At 40.8% G+C, this 14,907-nt stretch overlaps 1 protein-coding gene across 2 annotated transcripts in view; it reads right to left on the reverse strand.

Moving 5' to 3' along the window:
- Nucleotides 1-10,635: 10,635 nt before the first annotated feature.
- Nucleotides 10,636-14,907, reverse strand: part of GOLPH3L (golgi phosphoprotein 3 like) — a 47,626-nt gene continuing 43,354 nt past the window's right edge. For both annotated transcript variants that reach the window (XM_004002460.4, XM_042251417.1), the window contains one exon: nt 10,636-13,057. In XM_004002460.4, the coding sequence (XP_004002509.2) occupies nt 12,630-13,057 (428 nt within the window). In that variant the 3' untranslated portion in view covers nt 10,636-12,629. The remainder of the gene's footprint in view (nt 13,058-14,907) is intronic.

Consider the following 14,907-nt stretch of genomic DNA (forward strand, 5'->3'; position numbering starts at 1 on the left):
GGGAAAATCTGAGAATCTTAGAATACACAGATTATTATACAAGGCAAAATCTGGTCAGCTTGAAATTAAAATGTTAATAAAGTGGTAAAGGGGTTCAAAGGAAAGTTCACATTCAGCAAATGGCAACCCACTCCAGTATTCTTGCCTGGAGAATCCCATGGACAGAGGATCTTGGCAGGTTACATACAATCCATAGGGTTGCAAAAGTTGGACAGGACTGAGCGACTAAGCACCCTACCCACCCCACCCCCCCCCCCGCCCGACCCCCCACCCCCCAAGAAAAGAAGACTTAATGATGGAGCTGTGTATTTGAAATCAGCTTTAATTTTGCCAGGTAAAGGTGATGGAAGGACATTCTAGGTGATGGGGTCAGTATGAAAGCTAGAAAACTAGAACTGAGTCCAGAACATGGAGGGCTTGAGTGTCAGGATAAGAAACCAGTGGATAATTTAGTTATCTAGGAGGGATATTTAAGGCTTTTAGGCCAGAGAGTGGCAGATCAGAATTGTTCTTAAGGAAGATTAATCTAGTGGTAATGAATAAAAAATCATTTAGAATTCCAAACAGAAAGATACTAGAGGGGGACAATCTAGCTAGGAGTCCTCTGCAGTACTCTGGTTGGGAAGTAATTAGTATTTAATCTACAAACGAGGTAGTTTAGAATAGAAAACAGTGATTCTAATTGAGAAAGTCTGTGGCAATGGAATCTACTAGATTAGCATCAAACTGAATATAGGGAATAAGCAGGCCATGTGCCTCAATGTGACTATTTGTAGAAACAAATTCAAGGAAAGGAATCAATTTGGAAATGAAATTGGAAGTAGATAGAAAATGAGGTGTTCAGTTTTGAAAACACTGACTTTTTCAAAGCCAGTGAGCCATTTGGTGGAGATATCCAGGCAATGAAGTCTTAGGATAAGTGAACTCAGATCTCCATATCTGAAATTTTAGCATTATAGGACATATAGATCTGGAGTTTGGGATAAATGTAGAAGCCAAATATGAATAAAATTTGGACTTCTTCACATAAATATGGGTTTCCCAGGTGGTGCTAGTGGTAAAGAACCGAACTGCCAATGCAGGAGTTGTAAGAGACATAGGTTTGAACCCTGGGTTGAGAAGATCCCCTGGAGGAGGGCATGGCAACCCAATTTAGTATTCTTGCCTGGAGAATCCCATGGACAGAAAAGCCTGGTGGGCTACAGTCCATGCGGTCACAAAGAATTGGACATGACTGAAGCTACTTAGCATACACGCACAAAAATATAAGTGAAGTTGTGGGATTAGATGGGATCATTGAAAAAAGTAGAAAAGAGGCCCCAGAACAGAAACTAAGGAAAAGTTGGCAAGGGCCACAGATATAAATGATCAGAGTGGTAAGGAGGAGAACCAAGAGAGAATCCCTTGAACAGTATGAAAAGAGAGAAGGCACAGAGAAGTTAAAGTCGGAGCGGACGGAAGCTAGTTGTGCTGTGCTCAGCCACATCCGACTCTTTGCGACTGTTTGTAGCCGGACAGGCTTCTCTGCCCATGGGATTCTCCAGGCAAGAATACTGGAGTGGGTTTCCATGCCCTCCTCCAGGGGATCTCCCCCACCCAGGGATCAAACATGTCTCATTGGCAGGCAGGTTCTTTACCATTAACACCACCTGGGAAGCCCAAGGGAACTTTATAAAAATACAGGGCTGATTTCCTCAGCCCTCTTTCACCCCAATTGAATCAGCATCTCTGCACTTGGGTCTGGAAGTCCGTATTTAAAAAGAAACACAAAATTACCTAAGGAGAGACTGCAAATAAGGCTGATTTGGAACCCCTATGGAATGGCAAGACATGAGGCTGTTCTGGTTGCTGGGGTCCCGGGAAAGACTTGCAAGTCATGCTGAAGTGTTGAGGTTTCATGAAGACAAAGGGGGACTGTCTGATTTAAGCAGGGAAATACTACTGTTAGATTTGGGATTCGGAAGAGGTAACTGTGGAGATTGAACTGAAGTGGAGAGGAAGACTCTAGGGTTGCGGTAATCCAGGCAAGACTTGAGAGGCCTGATCAAAGGCAGGCCTGTGTGAATGGAGGGGAGCTGAAGAGACAAATGATATTGGATGTGGGAAGTGAAGGTGAGGAGAGAACTAAGGATGACTTCCAAATTCCTGAGTAAAGGATGGTACCATTCACAGAGAAGCAAATACAGGGAGAAGAGCACACTGGAGGGAGGAAGTGAGGAGAAAAGAGAACCTGAATTACTTGTTTATTCCTAGTCTTTTGGTCTTTCTTCTTATTTATGTCTGAATTTTTCAAGGGAAGATCTAAATCTTTTCAGAGTGTGAGAGATGAGATATACTGGAATAACACTGTATAATTTGTCAGTGCTTAAGCAAGATTGTGTGGATCACAATAAACTGTGGAAAATTCTGAGAGATGGGAATACCAGACCACCTGACCTGCCTCTTGAGAAATCTGTATGCAGGTCAGGAAGCAAGTTAGAACTGGATATGGAACAACAGACTGGTTCCAAATAGGAAAAGGAGTACGTCAAGGCTGTATATTGTCACCCTGCTTGTTTAACTTTTATGCAGACTACATCATGAGAAACGCTGGGCTGGAAGAAACACAAGCTGGAATCAAGATTGCCAGGAGAAATATCAATCACCTCAGATATGCAGATGACACCACCCTTATGGCAGAAAGTGAAGAGGAACTCAAAAGCCTCTTGATGAAAGTGAAAGAGGAGAGTGAAAAAGTTGGCTTAAAGCTCAACATTCAGAAAACGAAGATCATGGCATCCAGTCCCATCACCTCATGGGAAATAGACGGGGAAACAGTGCAAACAGTGTCAGATTTTATTTTTGGGGGCTCCATAATCACTGCAGATGGTGACTGCAGCCATGAAATTAAAAGACGCTTACTCCTTGGAAGAAAAGTTATGACCAACCTAGATAGCATATTCAAAAGCAGAGACATTACCTTGCCGACTAAGGTCCGTCTAGTCAAGGCTACGGTTTTTCCAGTGGTCATGTATGGATGTGAGAGTTGGACTGTGAAGAAGGCTGAGCGCCAAAGAATTGATGCTTTTGAACTGTGGTGTTGGAGAACTCTTGAGAGTCCTTTGGACTGCAAGGAGATCCAAACAGTCCATTCTGAAGGAGATCAGCCCTGGGATTTCTTTTGGAAGGAATGATGCTAAAGCTGAAACTCCAGTACTTTGGCCACCTCATGCGAAGAGTTGACTTATTGGAAAAGACTGTGATGCTGGGAGGGATTGGGGGCAGGAGGGGAAGGGGACGACAGACGATGAGATAGCTGGATGGCATCATTGACTTGATGGGCGTGAGTCTGAGTGAACTTCGGGAGTTGGTGATGGACAGGGAGGCCTGGTGTGCTGCGATTCATGGGGTCGCAAAGAGTTGGACACGACTGAGCGACCGAACTGAACTGAACTGAAGCAAGATTGTATGGAAGAATGGCCATTATAAAAAGTGAAACGACAGAAATGTCTGAGTTTAATACATATGCCAATAGTACCCTCCAATGGACCAGACTCAGAATACCAGGGAATTAACTAAGCTCAATCCTTTCTTGGGTTGGCTGCCCAAGAAACCCAACAGTGATACTCTTCCCAGGCCTGCCTGCTCCTTTGCCCTGAGATGTTTGAGCAGAAATCTGAATAAGGTGGGGAGTAAGCTAAGCAGCTACCTCTGGGGAGAATTGGTCCAGGCACAGAGGGAACAAGCAGATGCAAAGCTCCCAAAGCAGGAATGTATTTACAGTGTATCTGAGAAACAGCAAGACAGTCAGGGGAGCTAGAGCTAGAGTAAAAGAGGAGATGTAGGCAAGGAGTAGATGGCTTTTGGTGCTTTGGATTTTATTGTGTGATGGGCAGCCCTTAGATGCTGCTGAGCAGGGGTGGAACACAAGTTGATACAAGTATTAAATGGATCACTGTGGCTGCTCTGGGGAACAGGAGTGGAAGCAGCAGCAAGATATCAATTAGGCTTTTATAACAGTTGCAGAGGAAAGATGGCAGTGGTTTGGACTAGGCGGTAGTAACTACAGAGAAGGTTGAAAATAGCTGGACATGGAATTTTAAAGGTACAACCAACAGAAATTTGCTGTTATGAGAATACAGGATAACTTCAAAGCTTTTGGCCTGAGCAGCTAGGTGCATGATGGCACCATTTAGTAATATGGGGACATCTGAAAGTAGGAGGTTTAAGAGAAGAAATAGAGATTTTGTTTTGGACACATTATACTCTAAAGACATCAACTAAGATGTGATATTTCTTTTTTTTTCTAAAAGAGTTTGGTTCTTAAAAAAATATCCACTTTTATTTATTTTTTGACACAGTGGTGAGGGGAACAATATTTTATTTTTTGGCCACACTCTGCAGCATGCAGAACTTACCCAACCAGGGGTAGAACCCATGTCCCCTGCAGTGGAAGCAGAGTCTTAACCACGGGAGCCCCAGGGAAGTCCTAAAATGTGGTATTTCTATACAGTGGAATATTAGTGAAAGTGAAGTCGCTCAGTCATGTCCGACTCTTCGCGACCCTGTGGACTGTAGCCCGCCAGGCTCCTCTGTCCATGGGATTCACCAGGCAAGAATACTGGAGTGGGTTGCCATTTCCTTCTCCAGGGGGTCTTCCCAACCCAGGGATTGAACCCGGGTCTCCTGCATTGCAGGCAGACGCTTTATCCTCTGAGCCACCAGGGAAGCCGGAATATTATTTGGCAATGAAAATAAATGAAGCACTGATACATACTACAACATGGATGAACCTTAAAACATTATGCAAAGTGAAAGCAGCAGTCACAAAAGACACATATTATGTGTTTCCACTTATTGGCAAATCTGTAGAGACTGAAAGTACATTAGTGTTTACCTAGGACTGGCGGAAATAGGGAATAACTGCTAATGGACATGGGTAATGATGTGTTCTAAAATTGTTGTGATAGCACAATGCTGTGAATATACTAAAACCCATCAAATTACTCATTTTAAATGGGCATATTGTATGGTATGTACATTTTATCAAAAAAATGTTATGTAGTTATCAAAATATGTGGTTATCAAAGCATTATGAAATTATTTTAGCAAAAGTTTAACCTGCTAAAAATAAAAGGAAAACTAAGTGGTCAAGGGTGCTAATCTTTCTCTGTTAACCACAGGAAATCTGGCTATTCAGACTGTCTCTGTCAACACACCATAACCAACGTAGGACAGTTTGCTAATTGCAGGAAAATAGTTCCCCCCCGCCACCCGCACAAATAGCTTCTTGATTGCTGGGTTCCTATAAGTCGTTCTTAGTGTGAGTGTGAAGGACTGGATTATGTTTAACTTTCATGTACATTGCCATCAGTTTTCCAAAGTATTCAAAATCTATCTTTGCGAATCTCATACAATCTGTGTTTCTCTCTCCAAAGTGCATGCATGCAAAAATATTGTACATATTTTCAGGGTATAGAGACCCCCTGAAGCCTACAAAGTAGTCCAGTTTCTATTAATTTAAACATTGTCACAGGAATTAACAGTGGCCTTCATTTATTGGGCTTCCTTCGTGGCTCAGCTGGTAAAGAATCTGCCTGCAATGCAGGAGACCTGGGTTCGATCCCTGGGCTGGGAAGATCCTCTGAAGAAGGGATAGGCTACCCACTCCAGTATTCTAGCCTGGAGAATTCCATGGGCTGTATAGTCCATGGGGTCACGAAGAGTTGGACACGACTGAGTGACTTTCACTTTCATTTATTCAATACAGGAGACCTGGGTTCGATCCCTGGGTGGGGAAGATCCCCTGCAGAAGGAAATGGCAACCCAGTCCATTTTCTTGCCTGGAAAATCCCATGAACAGAGGAGCCTGGTAGACTACAGTCCATGGGGTCGCAAAGAGTCAGACACGACTGAGTGACTTCACTTTTCATTTATTCAGATTTGTGTTCAACTCAAGCATGTGCCCCAAATTTATGACTTGACAATATAAGAGCTCTGTAGTATGGCTGATGGGAGCCTAAATTAGAACAACCATACTTTGGAAAACTATCGGCCCTATGTACTAAAGCTAAATGTAATTCAAACCCTATGGCCCAGCAATTCCACTCCTAGGTGATATATCCAGCTGAAGTGAATCCTCATATTCACCAAAACATGTGTTCATAGCCACTCTATTTATAATCACTCCAGATCCCCTGGAGGAGGGCATGGCAACCCATTCCAGTATTTTTGCCTGGAGAATCCCCATGGAGAGGGGAGCCTGGTGGGCTACAGTCCACGAGGTCACAAAGAGTCAGACATGACTGAGTGACTAAGCACAGCATAGAACAACCCAAAATGTTCAAAGTAAAATAGATAACAGTCACAAAAAATACATACTGTATGATTTCATTTATATAACGTTCAAAGGCAAAACCAGTCTATCGTATTAAAAAGATCATGGTTACCTCTAGAGAGGGATATAGTGATTGGGAGAGGTTAAGAAGGGGGCTTTTTGGGAGATGATAATGTTTTGTTTCTTGACTGGGGTGCTGGTTACATGGGAATGCTCACTATTATTGAGTTGTATATTTTTATTTATCTTGATTTATGTACTTTTCTCAGAGAAGGCAATGGCACCCCACTCCAGTACTCTTGCCTGGAAAATCCCATGGATGGAGGAGCCTGGTGCGCTGCAGTCCATGGGGTTGCTGAGTCGGACACGACTGAGTGACTTCACTTTCACTTTTCACTTTCATGCACTGGAGAAGGAAATGGCAACCCACTCCAGTGTTCTTGCCTGGAGAATCCCAGGGATGGGGGAGCCTGGTGGGCTGCCATCTATGAGGTCGCACAGAGTCGGACACGACTGAGGCAACTTAGCAGCAGCAGCAGCATGTACTTTTCTCTTGTTAATTTCATAAACCATTTAAAAAGGTATCTAATGTGAAGAGTAAGATGGAGTCTAGAAGCAAAAGGCTGAATTGTCATCTAATTTTTAACACAGGATCATGTTAAAATGAAAAGTATTTGTTCAGGCTTTTAAATATTCATAATGTTTAGAATATGATCAACTACTGTTACCTTCTCTAGTCTTCCCCTCTTTGATCATGAACATCTCTTCCTCCCTGCTCTCAAAGGGAAAGGAATTCAATCAATATAAATTAATTTATCTAAGAGTTTAGATAACTAAAGTTTCTAGCCTTACCTAGCAGTTCAAAAAACCTGGGGTGACACAGCTGGGAGGGAACTTTGAAAAAAATATTAAGGCTAACCCACAAGTATATTGAGGTATTATATTAATATCATGGCTTTGAATGTCCAGAAATCTTTGAGGAAGTACTCAGCTTTTGATTGGAAGTGGGATCTCAACATCTCTGAAATGTGAGGAAAACTTTGGCTTTGAATTCCCCCCCGCCCCATCAAATCACGAGAATGATATACATCTACTAGGCTTGCTTATGTGGCAAATATATGGGGATTTGGTCAAGAAGCCCTTCTGAAGGGAGAGAAGAAGCCTCTTGATTCCTAGCTGAGTTTCTAAATTAAGTTTAGATAAAATATTCTTTTATACTTGGGGAGGTTCACGTAGGTTGAGAAAAACAAAATGGTGGGCAGATTATTGAAATTCAGGGGGAAAAATCTACACAAAAGCTTGTCTATTTGAAGAGTTCTTATGGAGTACTTGTTCCCCACCTTCCACCCTAGTGGAATCTACTTTTTTACAATCTGAAATGTAAAGAAAAACTAATGGCAGTGAATTGGGCTGCTAGAAAAAGATTTCTGCCAGGAAGTGACCCTTGGTTTTCTGACTTGCATTCTGTGAGAATTTTATTGCTTTCTGGGAGGGATGGCTCCCTTTCTCATATCAGTAAGAAGTTGTGTCTCTTTCCAAATTATATATACACCTGCAACTCACTGAGGAGAAAAGGAAGACAGACCAAGGCATTGAGAAGAACTGGGGATGCAAAACAAAGATTCATGCACTCATGTAATAGGTGATAGAAAAATATAAAAAAATCCATTCTACCTAACTTATTTCATCATTAAAGCAATGATTATTTTAAAATTAATATTTTTATTCTTTTAGGGAATAAAACATTTTTAGAAATTATATGAATATATATGTATGTTAGCTATATAGAAAATGGGAGGAACAAATTTTTAAAAATCTTTCAATTAAAATTCTTCATAGTTTTGTTAAAATTTGATATCAGAAAACACTCACGCAAGAAGAGAGTAAGTAGAGTGAAATATTTGAAGTGTTATAAAACAAAAACAAAAAATAAAACCACCCATGAATCAAGAATTCTATAACCAGTAAAATTATCTTTCTGAAGTGAAGGACGAAGACTTTCTCAGACAAAAACTGGGGAATTTATGTCCAGCACACTTGACCTGTAAGAAGTGTTAAGCTATTAAGGCAGAAGAATGATGTATCAGAAATTTTTACACAAGAAATCATCAGAGAAGGAATAAAAGAAGGTGAACAAAAAATTTTGCTAGTTTCGAAAACCCTTCTTTAGTCTACAATTTGAATATAATCTCTTAGAATGATCTCTTTTGGAAATATATAAGAAAAGCACACACAATTCATGAAATTCTAGCATGTAACAAATTATTCTGTACATTTTTAAAAAGTTCCTTTATTTTTGGCTGTGCAGGGTCTTTGCAGCAGGTTTTCCTCTAGTCGTGGTGCACAGGCTTCTCATTCAGTGGCTTCTCTTGTTGCAGAGCATGGGTTCTAGGGTGTGTGGGCTTCTGCAGTTGCAGTTCCCAGGTCCTAGAGCACAGGCTCATAGTTGTGGCCCATGGGCTTAGCTTCTCCTTGGCATGTGGGATCTTCTGGACCCACGTCTGGGACTGAACCCACGTCTCCTGCATTGGCAGGTGGATCTTTACCACTGAGCCACCAGGGAAACTCTATTTTGTACATTTTGTGTTTTGTTTTTTATATTTTGTTTTCCTAGCCCAGAATAGCCTCAGCTCTTCCTTCTCAACCTGAGAAGATTCTTCAAGACTGAGTTTAAATGGAGGAAGGAGAGAGTAGTGGTTAAGAGCATGCATTTGAATTCAACCTCTGCATGGTGTCCTTAGGCAAACCTCACTACCTCTGAATTTTCTTTAGAATTTTAGAATTTTAGTTTTTTAGAATTCTGAGGAATAAATGAGAAAATATATGAAGTGGTTAACATAGCAGAAGTACTCAATACATGAAAGCCACTCGAGTAAATATACTCCTGTAAGTTTTTCCTAATGTTCCCAGGAAGAATGCTACTCCTTTGTGCTTCTAAAAATTAAGTTTATACTTCTACTTGAGCATTTTTCACAGAGTACCTCATTTTCCCACTTAAATGTGAGTTGTTGGGAGCTGAGATTGTGTCCTATGTAACGCCTGTGCACTACAGCTAGTCAAGTCTGTGTGCTGCAATGAAGACCCAGCACAGCCAAATGAATTAAAAATAAACAGTGTTCTCAAACTTTAACATATAAGTTTTTAGAGACTATGTTTTAAATGCAGCTTCCTAAGCCCTAAACCCCAGTGACTGATTTACTAGGAACGCCTATTTTGGCAAAGTACTTACACCCACAAAAGTTACTTTGATGCACCATATTTTGATAAACATTGTTATACTTTGTTTTTATACTTTCTCTGAAATACAAATAGCAAGGAAGTAGACAATTCTAGTAAATACATTTCATGTTGTTCCTTATGCTGTGTGCCTGTGTGCCAAGTTGCTTCAGTCATGTCTGATTCTTTGTGACCCTGTGGACTGCAGCCCGCCAGGCTCCTCTGTCCATAGGGTTCTCCAGGCAAGAATACTGGGTTGGATTGCCATGCCTTCCTCCAGGAGATCTTCCGAACTTAGGGATCGAACCCGAGTCTCTCATGTCTCCTGCATTGGCAGGTGGGTTATTTACCACTGGCACCACCTGGGAAGCCCCCCTTTATGCTGTAGACATTATAAAAGACAGAAGAACAGTAAGCCGATAACAAGGTCAATTATCTTTCTTTTCATATGTTGTTAACTCTGTTACACTTAGGTTTGTTACCTACGCTTGGAACTTAAAGACTTTCAGCTCTTCAGTAACTTCAGGTGTCACTTGCAAGTAGTTATTAATAGACTAGAATATACTCATTCTCTTCCTGGTAATAATGATGTAATTGGGTAACTTATTTTGCTTGAGATGGAGACACTATTCTTCAGACTTTACATTAGCTGGTGTTTGAGTTAGATTTAATGTACCCTGCCCTCCAGTATGTGTGTATATATATATATAGTGTATATATATGTATATTTGTGTATTCCTAATTTTCCACAAGGGAGTCTGGGTGGCTCAGTGGTAAAGAATCTGCCTGCCAATGCAGGAGACGCAGGTTCAATCCCTGGATCAGGAAGATCTCCTGGAAGAAGAAATGGGAACCCACTCTAGTATCCTTGCTTGGGAAATCCCATGAACAGAGGAGCTTGTGGGCTACAGTCCATGGGTAGCCCCATGTCTCACAAAGAGTCAGACATGACCTAGCAACTGAGCATGCATACACAGTTTTCCACACAGAATGAAACAGAGGCTGGTATCCTAGGGTAAGCAGAGAGTGTTACTGGCCTTGTATGAAAAGTTATTTCAAGTTAAAATAACTTTAGTTGTAAAATTGCACAGAGAGACCAGGGAGCCAATAATTGATCTTTATTACACAGAAATGCGAAGGCCATATGCATTAAATGGTGTTTTGCAGTGAACATTATGCAGATTCAAACTGAAGACATCCTCATCTTAATGAGATACAATATAAAAATAAACACTGACCAAGAGTTGCCAGAAAGAACTCAATTTCCACTCTCCCAATCAAGCTGAAACTCTCCACAGAAAAACCTGGTTTAAATTCATGCCAAACTGTTCAAATGGAAAGAAAAACTAAGTCAGGTAGAGACATCCATGGACTGGTTTTTATAGTTTTAGGGAGCCAGACTGAAGCTCTTCTCAGCTTCACATTTTTTAGGAATTTGTTTCATTTAAACTTTTTATCTTTAGTCACCTAAGTGATAACCTAAAGTGAAAAAAAGTTAAGTGAGTTGGGGAATTTTGTGGGGCTAGACAATTTTAGAGGAGGGAAAGTTACAATCATTCATTTAATTACTTCTGATCAGGAAAATTTGATATCAGGTCTGGATCATCTGTATTAGCCCTTTGATAGACTCTTTGTCTGTAGTGGTCAAGAGGCAAGATCCATTCAAGTATCAGCATTAACAAATACTTGACATTAGCACAGTTTGGTGCCTGTCCTCTTTATATTCCCAAATGCTGGACTTTATATAGGATGCTTTTAACATAAAATTGCCCTTCTGAATATGATTTTTCTCAATAAGCTTCTCTTTGCATTTACTACTGACTTAAAAAATGTTTTAGAGAATGAGTTAGACAAAGGATTGTGTTGAGACAAGACTAATGACTAGGAGGGCATCTGTGGATTAAATAGATAAAACTACTTCCAGGACCTCTAAATGTACACAGAATAGGTGGCACTAGTGGTAAAGAACCTGCCTGCCAATGCAGGAGACTGAGACTCGGGTTCCATTCCTGGGTAGGGAAGATCCCCTGGAGGAGGGCATGGCAACCCACTCCAGTATTCTTACCTGGAGAATCCCATGGACAGAGGAACCTGGCAGGCTACAGCCCATAGGGTCACAAAGAATTGGACACGATTGAAGTGACTGAGCACGCACACCCATCAGTTTATGTAGGAAGCCAAAACAGGTAACACGATCTAGAGTTTAGATATATTGTCTGGACTCAGGATGGTGCTATTCAGCAATTGAAATTTATAACTCCCTAAATTCAATCAGAACAGAGACACTTGAAGTAGCCTGGAGGAATTCAGATAGTGATGTGCTAAAGAGTAGAAATTCTGATACCACTTTCCTTCTTTGCAAATTGTATTGGTGACTGCATAAAAGAGGTGGTTAAGAGATACATTTTTTAAAAAATTTAGATTTCTGTTCTAATGAATGATGGAGTAGGACAATACTGAGAGAAAATAGAGAATATATTTATGGTTCTAGGACTGCGAGAACCAGGTAATCACATTTGGAATAGTCTCATTAATTTAGAAAAGGAAAGATGAGAAAATCAGTAGTGGAACATAACATTTATATCTCAGAGACCATCTGCTCCAAAAATCAGTTTTATTTCCATTGCCCCTTATTCAAAGAGATGGTTACTTCAATAAGCTACATTACTTAGCAGAGCCTGAGAGATAGGCTGAAAACATATAAGACAGAAAACAAACTTTAAAAAATGAGATAAATGGTTTGCTCTACATCTCATTCACATTCTATGTCTAGAGAAATCCAAATCTCACTGAAATATTCCTGATAATCCAAAAGCACACTGGATGGAAGTGAGCCAAGAAATGAGAGAGAATGTTTACCGGGTGAGTGCTGGTTCACCCAACTTATTCACCTCTGGAGTGGAAGTATAGGGAGATATAAAGCCTGCTTATAAGAGACAAGGTCTATGGAGAAGCCCTGAAGTTGCTTTCCCCAAATAACAAATTTGATTCAAGAGGAAAAAAAAATGATGGAAAACATCTCATCACACAAAACTCGGTGATGGTGTCTCTGATAGTCACTGGCCAGCAATGGAAAAGGAGAAACCCAACAGCTGGCTTACGATTTATTGAAGGCTGCCAGCACAGCCCAGATCATCTCTGTGGCACTGTGCTTTGTCCCCTCTACCTCAGGGTCCAGTTCTACTAGGTCCTTGGCTCGATTCATCGCCATATCATACTTGTCATCTGTCAGAGAGGAGAAGACATTCTCTAGCACATCGGAGGAGTGGGCTAGCACCAGCAGTGCTAGTGTTCGCTTGTCCATACGCTGAGGGTCATTTACCCACCGCTCTAGGACACTATCTTGAAGTTTTTTCACTAGTCGTTGCTTCTCTGTTGTATTGGTCACTGGGTGAGTAGTCATGTCAAATAGGAGGAAATTCTGCTTCTCAGTGGTTAGAATACCCTTCTCTACTAGGTTCTTTGCAATTCTCTCTCTTACATTTCTCAGCTGGTACTGTAATTTGAAAGGGTTCCAGGTCTCACCTATGGGAAAAATAAATAGAATGCTTGAACAAGACTATAAACCAACTAGACTTCAGAAGACATCTATAGAATATTCTACCCTATAACAGTAGAATGCACATACTTCTCAAGTGCATATGAAACATTTTCCATGATACACCATATGTTAGGCCATAAAACAAGCCTTAATAAATTTAAAAGAACTGAAAACATACAAAGTATGCTATTCAATCACAATGGAATTATAAATTGATAACAGAAGGACATTTGGGAAATTAAAAAGATATGTGGAAATTTAAAGCCACACTCTGAAATAACCAATGAGTCAAAGAAGAAATCATAAGAAAAAATTAAAAAATACTTTTGAGTTGAGTGAATATACCAAAACTTATGGGATGCAGCTTAAAGCAGTATAAAGAGGGAAATTTATGATCCAAATGCCATATTAAAAAAGTGAAAGTCACTCAGTCTTGTCCAACTCTTTGCAACGCCATGGATGTAGCCTGCCAGGCTCCTTTGTCCATGGAATTCTCCAGGCAAGAATACTGGAATGGGAAGCCATTCCCTTCTCCAGGGGTTCTTCCCAAACCAGATCTTCTGCATTGCAGGTGGATACTTTACCATCTGAACCACCAGGGAAGTCCTGTATTAGAAAAGATGTCAAATCAATAACCTAACCTAACTTTAAAAAACTAGAAAAAGAAGAAAATACTAAATCCAAAGCAAGCAGGATAAAGGAAACAATAGAATAGAGACGAAATAGAGAAAATTAATGAAATAAAACTCTGGTTCAGTGAAAAGATGAAAAAACCTGACAAACCCAGAGTGATCAAGGAAAAGAGAAGACTCAAAATTACTAAAATTGGGAATGAAAGAGGAGACATTACTACTAAACTTACAAAAATTAAAACAGTATGACAACAATTTAGACAACCTAGAAGAATGGACAAATTCCTTGAAATACAATTACCTAAACTGACTCAACAAGAAAGAGGGAATTTCAATAGAACTATAACAAATAATGCCCTGGTGGCTCAGACAGTTAAGAATCTGCCTTCAATGCAGGAGACTGGGTTCTATCTCTGGGTTGGGAAGATCCCCTGAGGAGAAGGGAATGGCACTCATACCCCAAATGTCCCAGTATTCTTGCCTAGAGAATTCCATGGACAGAGGAGCTTGGTGGGCTATAGTCCAAGGGGTCACAAAGAGTCAAACACGACTGAGCAACTAATACACACACACAATAACAAGTAAAAGGCTTCCTAGGTGCTGCTAGTGGTAAAGAACCAACATGCCAATGCAGATATGAGTGAAGTCGCTTAGTCATGTCCGACTCTTTGCGACCCCATGGACTGTAGCCTACCAGGTGGCTCCGCCCGTGGGATTCTCCAGGCAAGAGTACTGGAGTGGGTTGCTGTTTCCTTCTCCAGGAGATCTTCCCAACCCAGGGATCGAACCTGGGTCTCCCACATTGCAGGCAGATGCTTTACCATCTGAGCCACCAGGGAAGACTCTAATGCAGATATAAGAGATGCAAATTTGATCCCTGGGTTGGGAAGATCCCCTGGAGAAGTGCGTGGTAACCCACTCTAGCATTCTCTCCTGGAGAATCCTATGGACAGAGGAGCCTGGTGGGCTACAGTCCACTGGATCACAAAGAATCGGACATGACTGGAGCAACTTAGCACACATAACAAGTAAATAGATTGAATAGTAACTCTAAAACTTCCCACAAAGAAAAGTGTGGTCAAGACGGCTTTTCTGGTAATTCTACCAAACATTAATGGAGAATTAATGCCAATCCTTCACAAACACTTAAAAAAAAAAAGAACAGGCAGAGGAGGGAATACTTCCTTAGTCTAAACAGTAAG

This window comes from Ovis aries, chromosome 1 (assembly GCF_016772045.2).
Source record: "Ovis aries strain OAR_USU_Benz2616 breed Rambouillet chromosome 1, ARS-UI_Ramb_v3.0, whole genome shotgun sequence".
Lineage (NCBI taxonomy): Eukaryota > Metazoa > Chordata > Mammalia > Artiodactyla > Bovidae > Ovis > Ovis aries.